At 35.4% G+C, this 23,808-nt stretch overlaps 3 protein-coding genes and 1 non-coding gene across 4 annotated transcripts; 2 read left to right on the plus strand and 2 right to left on the minus strand.

Moving 5' to 3' along the window:
* The first annotated feature begins 3,371 nt into the window (after window positions 1–3,371).
* On the plus strand, window positions 3,372–10,843 carry LOC133287177 (putative phospholipid-transporting ATPase 9). Its single transcript, XM_061484736.1, has 11 exons — window positions 3,372–3,764; window positions 4,521–5,851; window positions 6,694–6,804; window positions 6,905–7,181; window positions 7,267–7,355; window positions 7,443–7,551; window positions 7,978–8,190; window positions 8,318–8,443; window positions 8,552–8,650; window positions 9,243–9,434; window positions 9,903–10,843. The coding sequence occupies exons 1-11, from the start codon at window positions 3,372–3,374 to the stop codon at window positions 10,533–10,535; spliced, it is 3,573 nt and encodes a 1,190-aa protein (XP_061340720.1). The 3' UTR covers window positions 10,536–10,843.
* Window positions 10,844–12,136: 1,293 nt separating this feature from the next.
* Window positions 12,137–12,208, minus strand: TRNAM-CAU (transfer RNA methionine (anticodon CAU)). Its single transcript has one exon. It is a non-coding gene; the product is annotated as a tRNA-Met (tRNA).
* A 129-nt stretch (window positions 12,209–12,337) lies between these two features.
* On the plus strand, window positions 12,338–14,757 carry LOC133287187 (CRS2-associated factor 2, mitochondrial). The gene is made up of 5 exons (XM_061484750.1): window positions 12,338–12,870; window positions 13,386–13,513; window positions 13,632–13,857; window positions 13,980–14,107; window positions 14,217–14,757. Exons 1-5 carry the CDS (start codon window positions 12,366–12,368, stop codon window positions 14,340–14,342), a joined length of 1,113 nt encoding a protein of 370 aa, XP_061340734.1. The 5' UTR covers window positions 12,338–12,365; the 3' UTR covers window positions 14,343–14,757.
* A 2,354-nt stretch (window positions 14,758–17,111) lies between these two features.
* Window positions 17,112–22,742, minus strand: LOC133287157 (proline-rich receptor-like protein kinase PERK9). The gene is made up of 8 exons (XM_061484714.1): window positions 21,208–22,742; window positions 20,537–20,947; window positions 20,365–20,451; window positions 18,826–18,896; window positions 18,663–18,739; window positions 18,395–18,542; window positions 17,674–17,835; window positions 17,112–17,574 (listed from the first exon to the last, which is right to left on the minus strand). Exons 1-8 carry the CDS (start codon window positions 22,280–22,282, stop codon window positions 17,395–17,397), a joined length of 2,211 nt encoding a protein of 736 aa, XP_061340698.1. The 5' UTR covers window positions 22,283–22,742; the 3' UTR covers window positions 17,112–17,394.
* Window positions 22,743–23,808: the final 1,066 nt, after the last annotated feature.

Raw genomic sequence — 23,808 nt, forward strand, 5'->3', positions numbered from 1 at the left:
ATAGAGATCAGACTACTAATTTTTTTTTTAAATGGACTAAAGTAAGGACAATATTTTTTGTTAGGGACACAAAATTGACTTTACTCAAATTTTTTCAAAAGAATTTTACATACAAAATATTTCATATAAAAATATGATATAAAATTTTTCTGAGAAATATTAGTATTATATTGTAGGAGATTAGTATTTCATGTCATACACACAAAGCATGTAAGACCCATTTATTTATTTTAAAAGAATAAATTCCACATACTTTATATCTATGATATAAGATATTAATATCTTATAACATGTCAAAATAATAATAATAAAGACAATAATAGTTTAGTACATATCATTTTCAAAAATTAGATTGATTAGATATTAATATAAATTTAAAAGTAAGGACATAACTCAACCAGAATTTGTGTTGTATAGTGATTTAACGCACTTCATCTCGAGGGTTATTTATGTACCAAACTTAAATTTTACAAGTGACCTTTTAAAAAGTTTTATTTTTCTTTAATAAAACTGATCAAACAGATTCAGATTTCAGACGAGTCATAATTATTTGCAGTTAATGTCAAAATCAATTAGAAGACATTAACATTAAAAATTGAAAACACAATTCTTTTATTTTGTTTTTTTATCCTACAATGGTCAAAAAGCCTTGCAATTGATATTTCTTTGGTTTGTAATTTTTGTAGGGTTGTTTTGAATTGATTTTTCTGTTTGGGGTGTTTCTAACCCTTCTAGATTACAAAAAAAAGAGAAGAAAAAAAGCCTTGCAATGGTCCTATTCATTATTATACTTGGCTTCTCCTCACTTACAAAAAATCAACACGTAATCCTTTGCATTCCTCATTAAGCTTCATTTTTGTCTCTTCGGTTGCTTCCCATCTCATGCAACCTAGCAAACCATAAACTTCCCCCCAACTCAAAACGAAAAAAATTAAAATAAAAAATTTGTCCACGTACAGAAGTAAGCTAAGATAATTGAAGAAAAAGTATAAAATACTAGTATAATATTTTCTAACTCACTTTTACATATTCTTATTACTAGTTAAATTTTATGTGAGTTTCATTTAAAAATAAGCTCAAATTATTTAATAAAATTTACAAAAAAAATTATTCGATGATAAAAATAAATTTAAAAATTTATCAAAAATTTATATGAATAATATTTTTTTTATTGGAAAATTATAACGTACCTAACAAGGACTGGGTTAAGATTTGACGCACTATGATACTTGGCACAACAGGTTGTGATTTTCCGGCTATGACGCGTTTCTTTTGTTGATCAATTAATTATTTATAAAAGCAGCTTCCCAATTTAATTTTCTTTACCTTTTATAAGTTCACAATAGTGTCCAGTTATACTTTATTAACAACGATGGCTTACCAAAAAAATAACGATCAAATATGAAAAATCTTATACTTAAGCTAATATTGTTATATTATTTTTAAAATTAGATGATATCACATTCACTAATTTATATGTAATTATAGATTCTCGTATTTTACTTTCCGCATCTGGCTTTAATACTAGAATCTTGATAATATATCTCTTTATGACACTCCATCCATATTTGAAATATTAACTATTTCTTTACTTAAATATTTATATTTTCTTACCTTATTTAAGTCAAATCAAATCGCTCTGGATGTTTTTTTTTTTATAAATCACATATATTTTTTTGTTAGATCTTAAAAGACCGTATTGCTATACTGAATGGTATACATTTAGAAATAGGTAGTATCTCAATTATCGCTCACCAGCAATAGACTTATAGTCAAGATGTGAGTGTGTGCACAATGTTAGCCGTAATAATAAATAGGTCAAAAAGTATGTATATGAGATCTTTAATCTCTTATTTATAAGGGTTACTTCTAGAATTTATGCAAATCTCCCAGTTAACTTCTTTTCTGTTGAAATAACGACTCTATCTTGAGTAGCTTTACTACATATTGTTAAGATAATTAAATATTTATTCTTTAGTAGATTCATTGATAAGTAGTTAGAATATGATATATATATATACAAACATTTTTTAATGAGGCAATTTCACGATCAAATCTTTAAACCCTCTTAATATCAAAAATAATATCGAGGATGATCGAATATATGTTATTATTCTCACCTGTCTAGCTTTTCGTGCCGATGACAAAAACCCATGTTTTGTTTCCTGTTATCTGTTATTACGAGCTTATTTTTATTTTTATTATTTTGATTTACACCACATTATTATCATTATTATATAAAATTAGCATCTCATTTTTCTTCTTCCTACGTCAATATTAGTTGTGAAGTTTCTTTGATTAGAGAGAGAGAGAAAGACTTGTCTGACACCATTGACGAACACCATTGACGAGCTCCATACATAGCTTTCCCGCGAAATAGACAGAAAACAGAGATTTTTATTTTTTATTTTTCATTTCATTTTATTTTATGAAAAGAACATTCTCTGTTTACATAAGAAAGTCGTTGTCTTCTCTTCTTCGTGTTTGTCTCTGCATCGATTAGTCTTTTTTGTTTATATACTTTTAATGAAAATGAAAATTCGGTTTTGACAAATTCCAATTTTTTCAGCTTCTCCTCAAAAATTTTTGATGTCCCATTTTCTCATGGCACTGTGGCTTCTGGGAAAGTAGCAAAATTTGAAATTGTCACGGTCCATTAAAAAGAGGGGTAATGCGCGTCCACAACAAACGCTTTTCAAGAATCGAAATGCGAGATCTAATCAGAGTCTTTGTTCAAAGCTATTATCTTCTTCGTCTGACACCGTTAGAGAAATTATCAACCATGATGATTTTTCACTCCTTATTATTGTTTTCGTCGAACATTCTGTTCCCAAGCTGATTCTTTGACCGGTTTTCTAGGCTCTTTTGGACGTTGTCTGCTTCTGGGTATTTTGTCTTTTCAACTCACATTTAACGTTGCTTTTTCCTCAACAGTATATAGATTTTCTCGCAGGCTTGAACGTTTCAACTTATTTTGTTTCAACCTGCATCATCATCTTCTGTTATTATACTAGCCTTTTTTTCTTCTTCTTTTTTTATTCAGTTTCGTTGTCATTCCTTGGTTATTGATTACTGGGGCTTTGAGACTTAATTTTCATCTACTGAGTATCTGTGATAAAGGGGTTCTGAGTTTTTTTTTTTTGGGGAGGGGGTTGTGGTTGAAGAGGTTGTGGTGCATTGAGGGTTTTGCACTTGAAACTTGAAAGTGAGCTCCTTTTAAAGTATTCTGAGGTTTCCTTTGAGACTTGAGAAAGTTGTAAGTTTTGGTAATTGTCTGTGGTGGATGCTAGTTTCGGGAAGAGCACTTAGCTTATCTTGGTGTTGCTCTTTCTTGAAATTGGATTAAAAAGGTTGAATTGAGTTGTAGAAGAATGAGGGGTGAGAGGAGAAGGAAGCTGCATCTTAGCAAGATCTACTCATTCGCATGTGGGAAAGCATCTTTTAAGAGAGATCACTCACAGATTGGAGCACGTGGCTATTCCAGGGTTGTGCTCTGCAATGAACCAGAGAGCTTTGATTCTGTGAATAGGAATTATGCAGATAATTCTGTGAGTTCCACAAAGTATACTCCTGCCACTTTCTTGCCCAAGTCACTTTTTGAGCAGTTTAGGAGGGTTGCTAATTTCTATTTTTTGGTAACTGGCATCTTGGCCTTCACAAAGCTTGCTCCTTACGCAGCTGTCAGTGCTATCCTTCCTCTGATTGTTGTTGTTGGGGCAACTATGGTTAAAGAGGGTATTGAAGATTGGCGTCGGAAAAAGCAGGTACTAGATTCTTCCCTTCCACTTTATCCTGTTGTGAGTTTCATTCTATAAAAGTAAATTTCTTGAACCTTTTTGTACTCCACCCTGCAGCACATGTGTGTGGATTCCACATGAATCTGATTGGTCTTCCCTTTTTAAATTTGATGTATATTTTTTGGCAAGTCAAAGTGTCATAAACTCTCTGTTTGTGTGTGTGTGTAGTAATTTTTTTTAAAAAAGTTGTGGTTTTCTTACAAGGTTGAGGAAGTGTTTGGTTATAAAAGGGAATCGATATTTCTATTTTATGGTAGTTTTGTTAAAATTCTGGACAGAAAGAGTATGTCAATTTTCATGACTTATTCTAGCTTTTTTGTTTAGAACCTTGGTATGACTTGTTGTAAAAGGATGTAGTGCATTTACCAAGCGCTTTGTTCATAAATTCCAGTATTTGTTAACCTTATCTCTCAGATTCAAAAATAGAACGTCCAAAATGGATCTATATATTGTTTTTTCTTCTACAATGTTTCCTACATTTAAGTTCTGTGCTAATTTGATTATAATTTTTACCCTTTTTTTTTTTCAAAATATCTCCATGGAATTCAAATAATAAACCACCAGTTATGTATATTAAGAGGAAAAACCTAAACTGGTAATCATTTAGCATTGTCATTTTGATGGCCAAAGAGAGAGGGAAAAAAGGGGGGGAGGGATAAAGGTCTGTTTATTGAAAGCTATCATGTCAGTGTAAATAATTTAGCTAGTGGAATAATGTTGCAGGATAGTGAGGTGAATAATAGAAAAGTTAAAGTGCATAAAGGGCATGGAACTTTCGAATATATTGAATGGAAGAATCTGAAGGTGGGGCATATAGTAAAGATAGCGAAGGACGAATTCTTCCCTGCAGACCTCCTACTGCTTTCATCCAGTTATGAGGATGCAGTCTGCTATGTTGAGACCATGAACTTAGATGGGGAGACAAATTTGAAGTTAAAACAAGGGTTGGAAGCAACTTCTTCCTTACATGAGGACTCTGAGTTCAGTGATTTTAAAGCTACAATCAAATGTGAAGACCCAAATGCAAATCTATATTCATTTGTTGGGAGCATGGAGTTTGAAGAGCAACAATACGCCCTTTCTCCTCAGCAACTTCTTCTAAGAGACTCTAAACTTCGTAATACGGACTACATATTTGGAGCTGTCATCTTCGCTGGTCCTGACACGAAGGTTATTCAAAATTCTACTGATCCCCCTTCAAAGAGAAGCAAAATTGAGCGGAAGATGGATAGAGTTATCTACTTCTTGTTTTGTATTTTATTTCTAATGGCATTTGTTGGATCTATTTTCTTTGGCATTGCAACTAAAGATGACTTGGACAACGGGTTGATGAAAAGATGGTATCTAAGACCAGATGATTCTACAATTTTCTTTGATCCTAAAAGAGCACCTGCTGCTGCTATATTTCATTCTTTGACAGCCTTAATGTTATATGGCTTCTTCATTCCCATCTCATTGTATGTATCAATTGAAATTGTCAAAGTCCTTCAGAGCATCTTCATCAATCAAGATATCCATATGTACTATGAAGAAGCTGACAAACCGGCCTATGCCCGCACTTCAAACTTGAATGAGGAACTTGGCCAAGTCGACACAATACTTTCTGATAAAACTGGAACTCTGACCTGCAACTCAATGGAGTTCATCAAATGTTCCATTGCTGGGGTAGCGTATGGCCGTGGCGTTACAGAGGTTGAAATGGCCATGAATATAAAAAATGGTTCTCCTTTGATAAATGACATCGGGGAATCTCCTGATAGAAATGCACCCATCAAAGGTTTTAACTTTACAGATGAAAGGATAATGAATGGAAACTGGGTTAATGAGCCTGATGCAGATGTTATACGGAATTTTTTCCGCTTGTTGGCAATCTGTCATACAGCCATTCCAGAAGTGGATGAAGACACAGGAAATGTCTCATATGAGGCTGAATCTCCAGATGAAGCAGCATTTGTGATTGCAGCGAGAGAAGTTGGTTTTGAATTCTATAAAAGGACTCAGACTAGTTTATCGATGTATGAATTGGATCCAGTCTCTGGTGACAAAGTTGAAAGGTTAGTTTTTATTTATTGCTCTGTCGGTTTAGTAACTATTGATTTTGACTGCTGCATTTTTCAGTGATAATCAACATGAAATGTTTTAGGATGAAATCTCACTGAGAAAGGCACATGCAATTGCATATTAACTAGTCTCATTATGGCAATAATTAATTTTCAATAAAAAGTAGCAACTTTTACATTTTGCTGCTGCTCTAGTCAATAGCTTATGGCTGCATGGGGATGTGGAGTCTGATATTGATATTTTTCAAGTCCTTCGGATATGACCGACCAACTTGAACAAAGCTGCAATAGAATAGGTGAACTTGTATCCTTGACTTACTTCTATGGTCCCCAAGTCTTGACTAGACCTCCTCTGATGGGATCTAGAGTGTAATTGATGCTCTGATATTGTTTTAAAATATAAATGGTCGAAAAAACTATTTTGGTTTACATGGATAAAAAACTGGTTAAACTTTTGTCCTTGCCACCTTTTCCACTTTGAATATCTATTTATTATTTTGTTATGGTGTTTAGGGATTTCACTTTATACACGATAACTAATGCTTATGTGATAACTTATAACTTTCAAAAGCAGTATCCCTAATTCGGTTATTGTTTATGGTTACTGCTTTTTGGAATTACTTGCTTCAAGTCAAGTAATGCTGAATGCAACAGATGTACACTAACCAATTTCACTTTATACACAATAACTAATGCTTATGTCATAACTTATAACTTTCAAAAGCAGTATTCCTAATTCAGTTATTGTTTATGGTTACTGCTTTTTGGAATTTACCTTCTTCTAGTCAAGTAATGCTGAGTGCATCAGATGTACACTAAGCAATTTCATTTTGCAGGGTGTACAAACTTCTCAATGTTTTAGAATTCAATAGCTCAAGGAAGCGAATGTCAGTGATAGTGAAAGATGAAGAGGGGAGAATTGTGCTACTCTGTAAAGGTGCTGACAGGTTTGTGATAATTGAACCTGTAACTGTAACCTTAGTATTTTGAGTCACTTATCTTTGCATTTGACCCTATTGACATGCCTTATGTCATACTTTCATGCAGTGTCATGTTTGAAAGGCTTGCCAAGGATGGGAGGGAGTTTGAAGAGAAAACCTTGGAACATGTGCATGAATATGCTGATGCAGGTCTAAGGACCCTGATTCTGGCGTACCGTGTACTAGATGAAGAACAATACGAGGAGTTTAATAATAAACTTTCTCAAGCAACAAATTCTGTTACTGAAGATCGGGAAACACTGATTGAGGAAGTATCAGATAAGATTGAGAGGAATCTAATCCTTCTTGGTGCCACTGCTGTAGAAGACAAGCTCCAAAATGGGGTGGGTTAGGAAAAAATTGTTTACATGTGAAAATTTATCAATTTGAACAGGACTTGAAATAATGCTTCTCATTTTCTTTTGCTAGGTACCCAATTGCATTGACAAGCTTGCCCAAGCTGGAATTAAGATCTGGGTTTTGACTGGGGATAAAATGGAGACTGCCATCAATATTGGGTATAATATTGTAATCATTGCTTTTCTACATTGGCTTCAGCATGAGAATTACTTCTCAAGATGTTTGACATCAATATACGATTGCAGTTTTGCTTGTAGTTTGCTTAGACAAGGAATGAAGCAGATTATAATTCAATTGGAGACTCCAGAAATTCGAGCATTGGAGAAGGGCGGAGACAAGACAGCTATTGCCAAGGTAAATTAAATATCAATCTTTAGTCTAGGTCCCCGGAGCATGTTAACAAAATGGTTCTCTTAACTTATTACAATATCGAAATAAGTTCTTCTGACATGGACAGTGACGTGTGTGTGGAATGTGCCTTACATTGCTGATAATTTGAGGTCATATTTTGAGGAATCTTCACTTCTGATTTTGAGAGCAAAGTAGCTTGATAGTCTGGTATTAATAATTCCAGTAAATGCAGTTGCTTGGCATTATTCACTTTTGTTTCAAAAGATGCGAGAAAGATGGTGCATGGATTGTGTTATCTGTTTTTATCCATTTGTTTTTACTCATAAACTTTTGCCTGTGTCAGAAGGGATTGCCTGGTGTGCAAGTATCTTAAAAGCCATTTAGTTAAAAATTAGGGTCCTGATATTTTTATGCTGACTCATGTTTTAGGCTTCAAGGGAAAGTATCCGCCATCAGATATCTGAAGGTGGTCAACAGATTACTGCCTCCAGAGGAACCTCTGAGCAAGCATTTGCTCTAATTATTGATGGAAAATCACTTGCTTATGCTCTAGAGGATAATATGAAGAACATGTTTCTAGAGCTTGCAATTCATTGTGCATCTGTTATCTGCTGCCGCTCGTCCCCAAAGCAGAAGGCACTGGTATGTTTCAATCTATTTGGTGTTTCTTCTCCTCTAGTTGACATCATGTCCTCATTTTTGTTTTAATTCTGATAAGAGTTCTGGTTAGCTTTCAAAATTGATTTTTTTATTGGTTCCTCTCTTTAAGGTCACTAGACTGGTCAAAACTGGAACTGGTAAAACTACTTTAGCTATCGGGGATGGAGCTAATGATGTGGGAATGCTTCAAGAAGCAGATATAGGGATTGGAATCAGTGGCGTGGAGGGAATGCAGGTACTCAGAAAATTGATAAACTATTCATGTTTTGCTCTTTAACTGGTTTCTGCTTTCTTATCTTGTTTTGTTACAACTTTTTTGTTCCTTATCTTCTCTTCCCCCCAGGCTGTTATGTCTAGTGATATTGCAATTGCACAGTTCCGTTATTTGGAGAGATTACTTCTTGTACATGGACATTGGTGTTACCGGAGGATCTCATCAATGGTATTGCCACTCTCTTATATCTGGATCTCAACATTCTATGCATTTACGGGGTATTTTGGAACTTCAAAAAACTAGATGTCTAAGTGCAATGGGCTCATTTTTTAAATATAAGCTGATTAGTAACTACCTAAATTTTTTAAAATTGATTCTTATGGAAACCAATTTTGTGATTCATTAGTTCTTAAAAAAACCATTTTAAAGTTGGTTTTTCGTCTAACTTTTTCCTATTCTTTCTCTTCCTTTTCATTCTCCCTTTGTCTATTCTTCAGCTAGATTTAATGGTGGTTTTTTTTGGTGTGATATAATTTTTAGGGACCACTCGTTCATCTGATGGTCAATAAGCATGTTAAATTTTTTGAATTTAAATGAATTTAAAAATAAATTAGATAAAAACTAATTTAAAACAAATTTTAACCAAACTAAGTTTAAGTTAAGACTAGTTACAAAATAACTTTAAATTTATATGACTAGTTTATCTTAAACAATTCTAAACCAGTTTTAAGAGTTGCCAACTTGCCCCTTAGGCTCTAAAAGATGATCTGAAACCTTTGTTTTGTATTTATACTAACTTGTTCATTCTTTCTTCTGACAGATCTGCTATTTTTTCTACAAGAATATCACATTTGGCTTTACTCTATTCTTATATGAGGTTTATGCATCATTCTCTGGACAGCCTGCTTACAATGACTGGGCTTTGTCGCTCTATAATGTCTTCTTTTCATCACTTCCTGTGGTTGCCCTTGGGGTCTTTGACCAGGATGTCTCAGCTCGGTACTGTCTGAAGGTAATCTTATTGTTCACCTAATAATGGTTATGAAATTAAAATTTTTCACTATTGTCCTGTTATAAACTAGTATGCTGGTTGACGGAACCACAGAGAGAACTCACCAAAAAAGAAAAAGAAAAAAGACTAGACTAACATAACCTTGCAATAATTCATATGATTATGATTACATCATTCCTACATTAGACATTTAGACCTACCTTAACCTGTAGACATAATTGATTTTACTCCCTCATGGCGGCTTTTAGCTGCATCTTGACATTGACAACACTTAAGAAGCCCATTGTAAAGGGTAGCAATACTGTTTAAACACAGCAGTCACTTATAAATAATTACAGCTTAAATAAATCCCCTTTGGCTGTATCTGAACCCTGAAGTAAAATGTAGCAAGCATTGATTTTATTTATCTGGGGTTCCTGGTTTACTTCTCTGATAATCATTCTTTGTTATTTGTGTTTAATGTGGCAGTTTCCGATGTTATATCAAGAAGGTGTTCAAAATGTCCTCTTTAGCTGGCGTCGAATACTCAGCTGGATGCTTAATGGTTTTATGAGTGCCATAATAATTTTCTTCTTCTGCACAAAAGCAATGGAGATTCAGGCCTTTGATGAGGAGGGAAGAACTGCTGGTAGGGATATACTAGGAGCAACAATGTATACTTGCGTGGTTTGGGTTGTAAACTTGCAGATGGCACTTGCTATAAATTACTTCACCTTGATTCAACATATTTTTCTCTGGGGCTCCATTGCTCTCTGGTATCTTTTCCTCCTTGCATATGGAGCAATACCTCCGAGCTTTTCTACAAATGCTTACAAAGTCTTCATTGAAACTCTGGCTCCAGCTCCTTCCTATTGGATTGTGACATTGTTTGTGGTTATCTCAACACTTATACCATACTTCACTTACTCAGCATTGCAAATGCGGTTCTTTCCTATGTATCACGAGATTGTACAATGGATAAGGCATGAAGGGATGACAAATGATCCTGAGTTCTGTGATATGGTGCGGCAGAAATCATTGCGACCGACAACTGTTGGTTCAACAGCTCGCTTAGCTGCTAAGACTAATGACATAAGAGACAGTTCTTCTAACCATAGATAATATATTATATTTTGACACATTCTTGTTTCAACCAGCATATGATGTAGTTTGTGTATAATAGCCTGAAAGTATATTTATTATGGCCCCTCTCAACCAGAAAGGTATGTTGCTTGCATCCACTTTCATGGTAATGGCAACATGGCATGGCGCAAAAAACCAACATTTGGCTGTGAAGTTGATCAGGAGAATAAAATGTTTATCTGGTTTTTTGGCCATTTGAGGCTGTACAGCGTTTAATGTATAGTCTGTTTTTTTTTTGTATCATAGATTATAGCAGTTACTGTGTAGTGTTTATAGCTTGAATTCTTTGTAGGAATATATAACGTTGCTTACTATTATAGAAATCATAACAGAGTTCCCTTGTTCGCTTTTTGAGTAATTCTTTAATTTCACATAATCATATCTTATAAATCCCTGCATTACTCCTTTATGATTTTCTTCATCTTATACATCACTATTTAGCAAAATAATAGAATATGAGAGCTTTTTTTCTAACATTCTATATCAATCTCAATGTTAACGGTTGATAGTAGTTGGATATAAGATCAATTCAAATTCTGCTTTTTTATTTTTTTATTTTATTCGATATCTGTTTTTTAATCCGTGTAAATAAGCTTAATACTAGTTTCCTTTACATTTTGATTAAGAGGAATAATTTTTTTCATATATATTTATAATTCAATTGAGAGAATAATGAATTAAAAAATAATTAAATTGAAAAATGTCTGATTTAAAAAAGAAAAAAGAGTGGGAGAAAAAAAAGAAAACTCACCAAAGTAAAATAATTTCATTGAAAGGGTTCGCATAAATTTGTGTTTTGATTGGAATTGGGATATATTAATATGCGTGAATATGAATTTATGTTTTGTCTTACAGAATATCACAGGTTGAGACAAAAAATGAAAACGAAAATAGGACAAGTCCTCTACGATTCTCAATGTTAATATTTGATAGTAGTTAATGTAAGGTCAATTAAATTTTAACTTTTTGATCCATATAAATAAGCTTAATGCTTAAGAGTTGGGGTGGCAAGTGGCAACATTTTCTTATTCGTTCATTTTAATTTTATCACTTGATTAAGAGATGAATAGCTTTTTTCACTTGCAATTAGATTGAGAGATGAATAAATTAAAAAATAATTATATTAAGAGATGCTGATTTAAAAAAAGAAGAAGAAAAGGATGAAGAAATATAAGAACTTACGAAAATAGAATAATAAGAAAGCAGTATTCCTTTAAATTAAATTTCTTTCTCTTTAATTTCACAATTTAATGTTATAAAATCATTTTTTATGAAACTATTGTATCTAATTATTTCTCAACATTTCACTTAATGCCCTCTAAAATAATTATATAACAAACATTAAATAAAGAGGTAGGATCCTTTGACACCGGTGTCAAATTTGAAATTTGACACCTCATGTAAGAGCCATTAGATCAAAAAAAAAGCAACGGTGTCACATGCTTACAAATCAGAGCCGTTGATTTTTCTTGATCTAATGACTCTTAGATAAGGTGTCAAATTATCCTGCCTCGTAAATAAATATTATTAATTTATGGAAGAAAAGAGATTGAAAAAAACACAACAAAAGATCAACTTCATATCAGAGCCTGGTTTCGATCCAGGGACCTGTGGGTTATGGGCCCACCACGCTTCCGCTGCGCCACTCTGATATTTGTTATGAAGTATACTTAAAATTTAGTCTTAAAAGATTAATATTATCTTTTCACAATCTTCAATATTATACATAATTGTAATTACAATAACGCAACGCAGGTCGATGGTCAGTGCAACCAGAAAAGACTTTATTGAAGAATACCGTTTTGCTGAATGCCGAACCACCTCTTGGCGTTGTCACGGCATCGTTTACCACTCTCTCTCCGTCGTTTTCTCAGTCAATACATTCCCGATGACCAATACGACCCACCGTTTCCCCCCTCTCCAAAGCCCCACAAAGCAAAGGAGGAGGAGGAGAAGAAGCAGAACAAGAAGAAGAAGAAAAAGAACTTCGACAATGGAGCTCCGAATATGAATGGAGACCCGAATCTTCCTCTAAAATCGGACCTTCCATTCGACTTCAAATATTCTTATTCAGAAACCGACCCCTCCGTAAAACCCATCAGCTTCCGCGAATCACCCAAGTTCTCTCCTTTCGGACCGAGCCGGCTCGACCGGAATTGGACCGGGACTTCCGCCCCGGTTCAGCAGGAAGTGGACCGGAAGCGAATGGAAGAGGAGCGGAACCGGGTCGTCGGAGCCCCGCTTGAGGAGGAGGAGGTGGCGGAGCTTGTCGAACGCTACCGTCACAGTGACTGTGCCAGGCAAATCAATTTGGGTATTCCTTAATTCTCTCAATTTTTTTTTATTTATGAGAAAAAAAAAATGAGAGAATTTTGAGAATATTAAATGATTACATTGTGATTCTCTTTCTCAACATTTTTTTATGTATATATGTATGTGTATATACTTGTGTACATTGTTGGTATGCTTGTGTAAATGCTTGAAATTGGGAAGAACAATGTGAACCCCATTTTCTCTTTCTTTTATTTTGTTTTTGTAAGGATTGAGAAATGCCCAATGTTAGATTTTTTACATTTTTGTTGACGGCTTATATGCATGCCTTGTTTTGCTTCATTATTGTTTTTGCATTGCTCCTATTTTTAATTGCTGTCATTTTTAACATATCATTTTGTTCTTGCTTCTATATGGTTTCCCTTGTACCGATTAGGATAAAAGTGATGTTGATGTTGATGTTGATATTGATTGTAATATATGGTTTTGTTATTTAATATAGATGAGTTGTTATCCATGTCTGATGGCAAGAAGCTAATGATGTTTATGTTGTGCTAGGGAAGGGGGGAGTCACTCACAACATGTTGGATGACATCCATAACCATTGGAAGAAGGCTGAAGCTGTGAGGATTAAGTGTTTGGGTGTGCCAACTCTTGACATGGACAATGTTTGCTTCCACCTCGAGGTCAACATTCTTGTTTTTGCATTTTTTTTTTTTCTGCTAAAGGAATGATCTTTCTAATCTAGACTTTCGGATTGCCCTTTTGTTTTGTTCCCTGATGTGTGTGTTGCTGTGTCTGCAGGACAAGACTGGTGGGAAAATTATCTACCGCAACATTAATATACTGCTTCTTTACAGAGGACGAAATTATGATCCCAAGAACCGTCCAGTTATTCCTCTTATGCTGTGGAGGCCTTATGCACCAATATATCCTAGGCTTGTCAAGAATTTAATCGTGGGCTTGACGAATGAGGAAACAAAAGAACTTAGAAACAAGGGATTGAACTCAATTCCTCTAATGAAACTCAGTAAGTGAATCTGTGTAGTAGAGACTTATTACAAAAGATTATCGTTTCGTGACTTTTGTGATAATCCAGTTTAGAGTAGTATTGGATCGTAACATATGTTGAGTTATGATTTCCATGTTCAGCTAGAAATGGTGTTTATGTAAATGTGGTGGAGAGGGTGAGGGAGGCTTTTAAGACTGAGGAGGTTGTGAGACTGGACTGCACCCATGTGGGTTCAAGCGACTGCAAAAAGATTGGAGTGAAGCTAAGGGTAATTGGTGCTATAGAATTATCAAATTCAATGTTTTCTCATCCTTAAAGTTGGAAGATAAAATGTGCAATTGGTGCTTAAGTATTTAATGTTGTTCCTATTAGTGCAGGATTTAGTGCCATGTGTCCCTATCTTGTTCAAGGATGAGCAGATAGTCATCTGGAGAGGAAATCAAAATCAAGAAAAACCTTCGGACCCCCAATGGAGTATTGAAATTAGAGAGTCTACAATGTGAATCAGGAAATTTTTTCCAAGATGCTATACTACTGACATTTTGATTCAGTCTATGATATGCCTGTCTCCCACATGCCAGGAGGATGTCACTTGACTTTAATGCAAATTTATCTTCGTTGTTACTTGAAATTGTAGTATGGGTACCATAATCATTTCCTTGACTAATGAATCTGGCTTAGATGGATTTGTTTATTCAACTTTTGTATCCATTAAATCATTAAGTAAATACTCAAGTCCAGGTAATCTTTCAGGGGAGAAATGCATTGGTTCATGATTGAAATCACTCAAATCAGCTTGCTACCACTCGGGGAAGGCTTTATGACTTTTATAGTTGATGTTCTTTATCCGAGAGTTGATTATTCAATATATTTACAGTGTTAGATTGCAGGATCCTCATGCCAATACGGGTTAGATTGCAGACTATACATTACAGATTTACAGTGTTCTGTAGTAGGCATCCACTATGTACACTGCCTATGATGAAATGTAATACTTCGATTGCTGAATCAACATTCAACATCCCTGACCATGTAAGAGGCTAAGTCCTTGCTTTCCTTGATATTTAATAGTTGTCTAAGGCGCGGAACACGTTAATAAGAAGACAAGAGACCCGTGCTACATGATACAACACAGTACCTTTTCAAAACGATACTTTACTGAAGAAAGGAACCATGACAAGTTGTTGTCGTACACATTTTTAAGGGATCATTCAGTATAAAGGAAGTGAATGCAATCAATAGCTGGGTTGAACAAAAGAATTGTCATTAAATGGATGGGACAATTAAAGTAATATTTTAAAAAAATTATTATATTTATGTTGTAGTTTTGTTTTACCGCAGGCTAAAGCATTACTAAACAAAATCATAAGCGTGAAAAGAAACCAAACAAAATAGTAAAGTGTTGAATTCTGTTGGTGGAAGTGGATTAAAAACATACAATATGCCTTTATTCACCTATTACGTATAATTGCTTTCAAAACTGCATAAACGGGGTAAGACCTCAAAGATAAAATCACAAAAACTGGTTAGTCCGAAATTAATATCCCATTGATGGAGTACAGAACGCCTTAATAGTGGAGCAATCATTTCAAACACAGAACAATCCAAGGCATCTTGGGTAGAAGTTAAGTCATACTTTCTTTATTTATTTATTATTTTTTTTTAATATCAATTCTAATTATCTTTTTAAAGCGAGTCGATCCAGAATATCTCCCCAAACTTCAACTCTTTGAGCCATAATTAATACCAATAGGGAAGTTGTGACTCAAATTAGATAACATTAAAGTGGAAAACATAAATGAACAAATTAGATAACAGTAAGAGTAAAGATAATTAACAGTGTTCTCGACCACTTGAATCTGAACCTATTTGCCAACACCTAAAATTAACATGACTCCCTATTCAATTGAGAATAAAGGGAATTTTATATAGTAGCAGCAATTTTCACACTTCTTTTTTCATTCCTTGGCACAAAACCTCTATTCTTCATACATCTGACAATGTAACATTCAGTTCAACAACAGGGATCAAATTCTGATGATTTGATTTGAACACAGCAGTTCTTTATAAAGGAGCATGTATAAGCAAGAGCCTTTAAGTCGGTAAAATTTGATTTGTGCTTTTGGTCAGGAAGCACGTAAACTGAACAAATGCGTTAGAAAACCACTCAATAAAGAAGTTAAACACAGCAGAACTTGGCATTGTTTAAGAAACACAATCCCCTCAGGAGTAATTGTTTTAACCATAAATCTTGGGGGGATTGAGGTAACAATTCTTGCATTCAAAGTTACAAGAACATGCTTTGCTCAAGGAACTTGATAGTAGACTCTTTACAAAAAAATATGTTTCAACCATTCAATTTCATGCTTAAAATAATTACAAGATTCTACAAATTAAATAACTCAAGAAAGTAACCCTACACACTCTGAATATAGAATTCTCCCATGAAGTAAGATTTATGGACTTGATTCCCTTACCAACATTAAGTGGGGATTGAAGGACCAGGCTCAAGTATTGTGTCCAAAGCTTTACTCCGAATTCCAATACATAAAAAGAATGCTAAAAGTATTGATTGGTTTGTCAAGTCAATTTGACAAACTTCCATATTTCCTGTAGTAGCTCAAAGCATATATTTGGTTAATGACAGTTTCCAGGGTGGCAACAGGAGTGCTAGCTAGGTCCTGAGGGCTGCTCCTAGGTAGGAGAAGAGGCAGCTGGTTATACTATATTCAGCTCCAAACATTCAATTTTATACTTTCATTACTAGGTCATCTCGGAGGGCGAGCCTTGTGATACGGGTTCGAGTTTGGAAACCAGCTTCTTTGCAAAAATATAAGGGTAAAGTTGCATACAATCCACCTTCACTCCTACTTTCGCGAGTCAGGGAATCTTGTACAGTGAGGGTTTTCCCTTAATAGGTCATGTCAAATCTAATTTCCTTCAACACCATGTCCATAAATATCATTTTTTTATATATATATAACCCTAAACCCCAACTAGTTTGGGATAAAGATGTTGATATAGAAAGTCCATATAGTCACATAATTAGTTTGTTTACCTGGTCAGTGGTCACTAGAAATATTTTCATACCATACTTTAAAAAAGAAATAAGAAAAGGTCATATCTCTAAATTGTTACTTATTATCAGTTCAAATATATGTTGCCAATGTTACAACGAAGTCCATTCCCCCACCTTTCAGATTCACAAAAACATATAACTTCTTTTCCTCTCTTGTTAGAAATTCAAGAGATTATGTAAAAGTCATCCCAAGAGCCACACATCTATTTTATCATTATGTTAAATATGTTAATCTTTATCATCATGAGTATAAAGAGTAACTTTTTACAAATTCTAACTACAAAAACAAAATTGCTGCCAAAGAACAGCTAATGAAAAGAAAAATGAAAATTGGTTACAAGAATGAGGGTTTGAACCTGATGCAGTCAATTCCAAAATCAGAAGCAACAACGCACCTCAGCCATATCTACAACCAACAAAACTCAACCAGTAATCTTTTGGTCCAAAATAAACTCTTCCAGTACCTACAGTGCCTTTCATGTATTTAAACTAGCATGGCTAAAAAAGTCCGTGCTATAATTTTGACTCCCAAATGCCATCCTCCGAAATAATCTTATTTCTTCAGATTGCTGCGCAGAATCAAACGCCTCGCTGTCCCCAAGTCGCATTCCATTAGTTAGATCTGAACCTGCTAAGCTGTCAAAAGCTCTAACAACCTGTGAAACATGATAATTCAAGAAAAACAACACTATTAGTTTGTATGTGTTTGCTTGTTGATAATCCAAGCTAACTTTTTGCTGTTTTCCACTATTTACCTGTCCCATGCGAGGTCTCTTTGCAGCTGAATGCCGCACACAAGCAGCAGCAACTTCAATCATGCAAAATAATTCACTTTCAACATAGTTCTTTTCTAGCCTTGGATCTATCAAACTCTCAAAATCCTCAGTATCAAGTGCATTACTCAGCAAAGGTCGAGCCTGAAATAAAAGGTAGCATCTTTAGCTACAAAAGGTTGATGACCTGAGAACATTGAAGAATGATTTAATTGAAGAAGTTTAACTAATACACGTTCAGATTCAGATAGTAGACACCACAGCCATATATAAAACTGGCAATTCAACTACTCGTTTTGATCCTTTTAGTGTGTCTTAACCTTCCCGGGTCAGTGATTCAATTCTCAACAAAGATGTAACAACACCTAATTAATTAGGCCCAAGTTTGTAATTAATCTCATGTCATAAATTTGAGATTTTCACTCAGCTTTATGTGTTTAACAATATGCCATTCAGATATTTCATTCAACAGCAGATACAGCAAAACATGTATGCAATTTGCAAGATGAATTGCAATTATGGCTATAGTGGAGGTTCACAAAATACTAAGCATTTTGTCATCCTTTCCACACACAAGTTACTATGATAATAGATGGAATTTTGAAAGAGAAGAAAAGCATAATCATTCTCAAACACCAGATTAGCAGAAAGATAGCTACAGTAGCAGAAGAATGATCACAGCAAAACTGGCATCTATATATACCCATTCAACTAGACTCTCGTCTCCCAAGGGTTGGGAGTCATCTACTGGCTTCCGTCCGGTAATTAGCTCCAAAAGCACAACTCCAAAAGAATATACATCAGATTTCTCAGTCAATTTTCCACTTGACGCATATTCAGGGGCGACATACCTTTAAGAGGGAAAAAAAGCAATCGATATGATACAGTTTTTTGAATTAAAAGATTACTAGTCTTGGTGCAATAGTAAAAAATGTAAAGAGAAGTTTGTAAATATACTAATGAATACCCACCCAAAAGTTCCCATGACTCGTGTGGTTATATGTGTATTTGCATCAAGAGCTAATTTGGCTAGCCCAAAATCTGAGACCTATAACATGAAAAACAGGAGTACTAAGATTTGGATATAAATAGAACAAACATTATCAAACTATGAATAAGTGTAGTAGTAGATACTCGAGCTTCATAGTTGTAATCCAAAAGAATGTTTGATGACTTGATATCCCTGTGAATAATCCGAGGATTGCCTGAAATGTGCAAAACATTCAACAGCATAAACAACAATACAACATCTAAAGCATTATTCCACTAGATGGGATCAGCTACATGCATCAATCAACACCACTGTGTTCTAACATATATACATGTCATAAAATATCCATATTCGACCCAGTTTCTCATTGGCTGCAGACTCCCTAACACAGCCCTTCTATTTTATCCAGTCTAGTTCATGATGAATTAGATTTTGGTATTTATAGATTAAAAATCTCCATATTTTTTATGTGATTTTCTCCCTCTTTAATGTTCTCCATATACATCTGTGAACATATTAGCTACATTAAAAATATGAGACTTCCCTTTTTCTTGTCATGCACGTTAGGTAAACATACCTTCTTTGATTCACACATCTGCTTGAGGGAGAATTATTGTATTAAATTTCTGTGTCCACTACACTATTGTATTTATAACAATCAAATGGTACCTCGGATCAGCCAATCAAACATTACCAGAGAATGAGTCAAACCTAACTAGAGATTTTATACAAAATACTTTAAGGGGCCGTTTGTTGGAGGGATAAATAGGAAACTCACATTAGGAATGCTAGTTACCCACGTTTGGCCCAAGGATTCTTAAAATTTTCCTAGGAAAATGAGATTCCTGGGAATTAAAGTTGTGAATAAGAATCCTATGAAATAATACCATCAGGTGAGTGGTATTATTGAATTCCCACCTGGTGAAATTTTTTTACATAATTTATAGGACATAAATAGTCCTACTTTAATATTTTCTTGACTAAAATACCCTTTGTTGTTAAAGACGATTTGAGGGTTGAGAACAATTTGGGGTTGCTCTAGTTTGAGAACGAAACTGATTTAATAACGGTCAAATTCGTTTGAAAAATTTGGGTTAAATCTCCAACGTCGCGTTTTGACCATTTTGTGGCATATCAGAATTTTTTTTCAAAAATTCATCAAAGGTTAGTTTTGTAAAATCAGCCCACATTTCCAGGAATCATTGACAATCAACCAAACATAGAATCAGGAAACTTGAGCCAACATTCCTGGGAATGTTTTAGCCTACCAAACAGCTTTTTGGTAACATTATTGGAAAATTCACTTTTCCTGGGAAATTCACTTTACCCACATATTCTCAGGAATCGTGATTGGAACAAAAACATTTCTCCTCCACCAAATGCCCCCTAATAACATCCTTATTTGTCAGAAAAAAACGTATGCATAAAGTCCAATCTCCTAGCCAACAATTCATATCTACAGTCTACACTACTCAGTATCTATGTCCTACAATTCTGTTTCAAATTATAAAAAAAAAAGGAGAACAATGTTTTTCTAGCACCCATCATCAGTTCACTTTAATGCAAATTCCGATTCAGTTTGTTACTAATTCCAAAAATTCGAATTTCCAAAAGGAAAGTGGACTGATAGGCATTCATGTGCATGTCAAGACCCAAGAGTAAAATAAAGGATTGGTGTTTACAGTCTTCATGGAGATAAGCTATTCCTCGAGCTGCACCAGCTGCGATTTTAACACGGTTTGCCCAGTCTAGCACAGGCTGACCTGCCCCTGCAAATTTAAATTTCAGTTTAGCACAATCAAAGTTAATCAAAATATCATGAAACAATCTTTCATAACTCAGAAGTAGTTTTACCATGTAGATGAAAATAAAGGTTATTGTTAGGGACATATTCATAGACAAGTAGTCTTCTGTTATCTTCAATGCAATATCCCGCTAAAGAAACCAAATGGCGATGATGTACGCGGCTAATAATTTCCACTTCAGCTTTGAATTCTCTCTCCCCCTGACCCCCGCCAATTTTCAGCTGTTTGACTGCTATCTCTCTGCCATCAGGTAGGTATCCTTTATATACAGAACCAAATCCACCCTCACCCAAAAAATTTTGACTTGAGAAATTATTTGTGGCCTTGATTAGTTCTTCATATGAAAACCATGACCTTGAGTTGCCTAGTCCACCAGACTCAGATGGTGTATATACAACATCACTGCCAGAGCCACTTTGTACTAGAGGAGCTGAGGAATGTGTCTTAAAATAGGATGAATCTGGACAAAGTTACAAACTTTAATTAATTTGATGGCATGAAATTTGCCAAGGTTTAATTTCTCATGCAGTCTGGAATCATGGGCATGATAAATTAAGAAAGTCATACAAAGTGGTTCAACAAACCTTGACATATGCACCAAAAATAAAGAGAGCTCGGTCATATTAAATTTCAAAAGTACCAAACCACCAAATAAAGAAAGGTGAGACATAAAGACAACCTATGAAAGAAACAACAATGTCAAAGCATTTGCAAGTTTACCTGATTCAGGTGAAGAGGCAAGATTGGATGGTATGACATAACCACCATTAGCAGGCACCTTTTTCTTTTGCCTCCTCATGCACCAAATAGCAACTCCAATGAAGCCAATCAACAGAATTCCAGCCACTATAACACCAATGGCCACTGCACCACCAGTGCCAATTCCACCACTACCTCCAGTTCCAGAGCTTGAGTTATCTGATACATTCTGTGATGGTGGTGGTGGTGGTGAAACAGGTGAGCGTGGAGGAGGCGCCAATTGAATGATAGGGGGAGGTGGCTTTGGTGTAGAATTTGAAGGTGGAGATGGTTGAGAACTAGGTGTGGTAGGAGGACTAATCTTAGGAGGAGGAGAAGGAGGGGTGGATGCTGGTGGTGGTGATGATGATTGTGATGGTGGTGATGCTGATGACCTTGGTGGCGGCACAGCCACCGGCGGTGGGGTTGAATTCACAGGTGGAGTTGAATTATTCACCGGTGGTGATGCATGCGGTGGAATTGAGTTTCTGGGAGGTGGTGCAGACGGTGGCCGTGGAGGCGAAATTCGGGGTGGCGGTGCTGCGGCTGGAGGAGGGGATGAATTATCCGGTGGTGGTGGAGGAGATGGGTTGTTAGGTGGGTTTGATGGCGGTGGAGCTGATGGTGGTGGTGGTGATGGAGAGCTTCTTGGCGGAACCGGTGATTGAGGTGGCGGTAATGGACGTCCCGGAGAAGATGGCGGCGGCGGTTGTTGTGATGGTGGAGGAGCTGATGGTGGGGTTGGAGGGGTAACTACAGGAGGCGGCAATGGAGGTGAGGTTGACAAAGGGGGAGCTGCAAGGCTAGGCGGTGGTGACGGCGGAGGCGGCGACGGCACGGCGGGAGGAGGAGCCGAAGGGGTGGCCGGAGGTGGGGGGGACTGAGATGGTGGTGGGGTTGATGGCGGTGGTGAAGTTGAACTCTTAGGTGTAGGGGAAAAGGATTGTTGCGGTAGTGGGGTGGCGGCGGTTGACGGTGGCAGACTAGTGTCGGAGGAGTTAGTTTGTGGTGGTGGCGCAGCGGTGGAAGATGCCGGAGACGGCGACGCCGCTGACATCTTTAAAACCAATCAAATCCAACTAGAACCTCGCATGTCACGTGCAAATCTTAAACACAAACCGAAGTTGCAAACTTTTAAGATACCATAAATCACAACGTATGGTGCAAGACCAAAACTTTATGTGCCACAGATCAAAGTCTTGGACCTTAAGATTGAAACTTTATAGTTGATGTCAAAAACATCCCCAACCGAAACCAATGTGAAGTGTCAGAACCAAACTAATATTTTCAGCAAAAGAAAACCCGGTTCACTGAAATCTTGTTACAGCATAACCCAAATCACAAAAAGTCTTTTTGATCAATTACCCAGATCACACCAATATCAATATTATGTTTTGAGGACAAAATCCCAGATGAACAAATACAATCACGTGCCAAATTCTGGATCACCAAGTCATTGAAAAATGTTACCTTTATTGTTCCATACAATCCATCTAGATTCTAGTACTGTTTGTCTGATTTTGTTGATACAGACAGAGTTTCAGAATCTTCTATGTGACTACACCTAAATATGATCACACATTATTATTATCGTCAACGTACTCTACTTGTAACATGAAAACCAAAAGGTCCCTTAAACATCAAAATCAAATACCTTAGTTTCCTTTGAATAGTTCTAACACTTCAACGTGATTTTCTGAACCGTAGCTAATATTTCATAAATGAATTTTCCTCCTAGTCTTCTCATGAACACGGTTACACCACGACTTGTGGGGGGGCCCCAAATCCAAAAACCACGCGAAAGCGACTCCGAAGAATGCTACCTCAACCTCAATAATGTAGAAAACTGAAATTTTCAATCAATTTTCCCCCATACTCAGCATATTAGTAATGTTTATATAAATTATTGTGTAAAATCTGATCTGTTTTTCATCAATAAATCTATTTTAGAAGAAATAATAAAAGACCATTTCTGTCTTCTTCCCATTACTCCCTACTATGACGTAAATTCTGTTCAAGCTTGGACATTAAATTATAAGCAAACAATAAATAAAAAGTGTCACGTAACGTAAGTGCGCCGTTCATAGAATTGTCAGCTATTCCATTTTTCTATATATTTATCATAACATCAAAGTATATGGATTTGCCGTGACCAAAGCTCAACAAGGAAAAAAAAAAAAAAATAGATTAATTTAATAGAGATAAAAAAGAAAATGACCCACCACGCACAACCCATTAATGTTGAATTTGTCTTCAAACTGGATGCAGCGTAGGATACTATTATTTATTTTTGCAAGATTTGTTTGATGCTATGAACAAGGAGTATAAAATTATGTAATTATTAATAAAAAGGTCACCATAAGACACCATCAGAAATAATGCTAATTAATGTCATTTGTCATTTCTCATGACCTTTTGGTTCTTTGTTGCAATTTTTTAGTGCATACTATCTAGCTTTGGTTTTTATACACAGCTTTTATGCTTGTAGGGTTATGTAATATTGTAATAATAACTAAATGCTTTTTTTTTTTTTACTAAAATTTAGCACACCAAGTGGGAACTTAAAAATGAACTTATACATGG

Source organism: Gastrolobium bilobum, unplaced genomic scaffold, assembly GCF_033153095.1.
Source record: "Gastrolobium bilobum isolate Gb01-03AN ecotype WA unplaced genomic scaffold, APGP_CSIRO_Gbil_v1 utg3288, whole genome shotgun sequence".
Taxonomy (NCBI): domain Eukaryota; kingdom Viridiplantae; phylum Streptophyta; class Magnoliopsida; order Fabales; family Fabaceae; genus Gastrolobium; species Gastrolobium bilobum.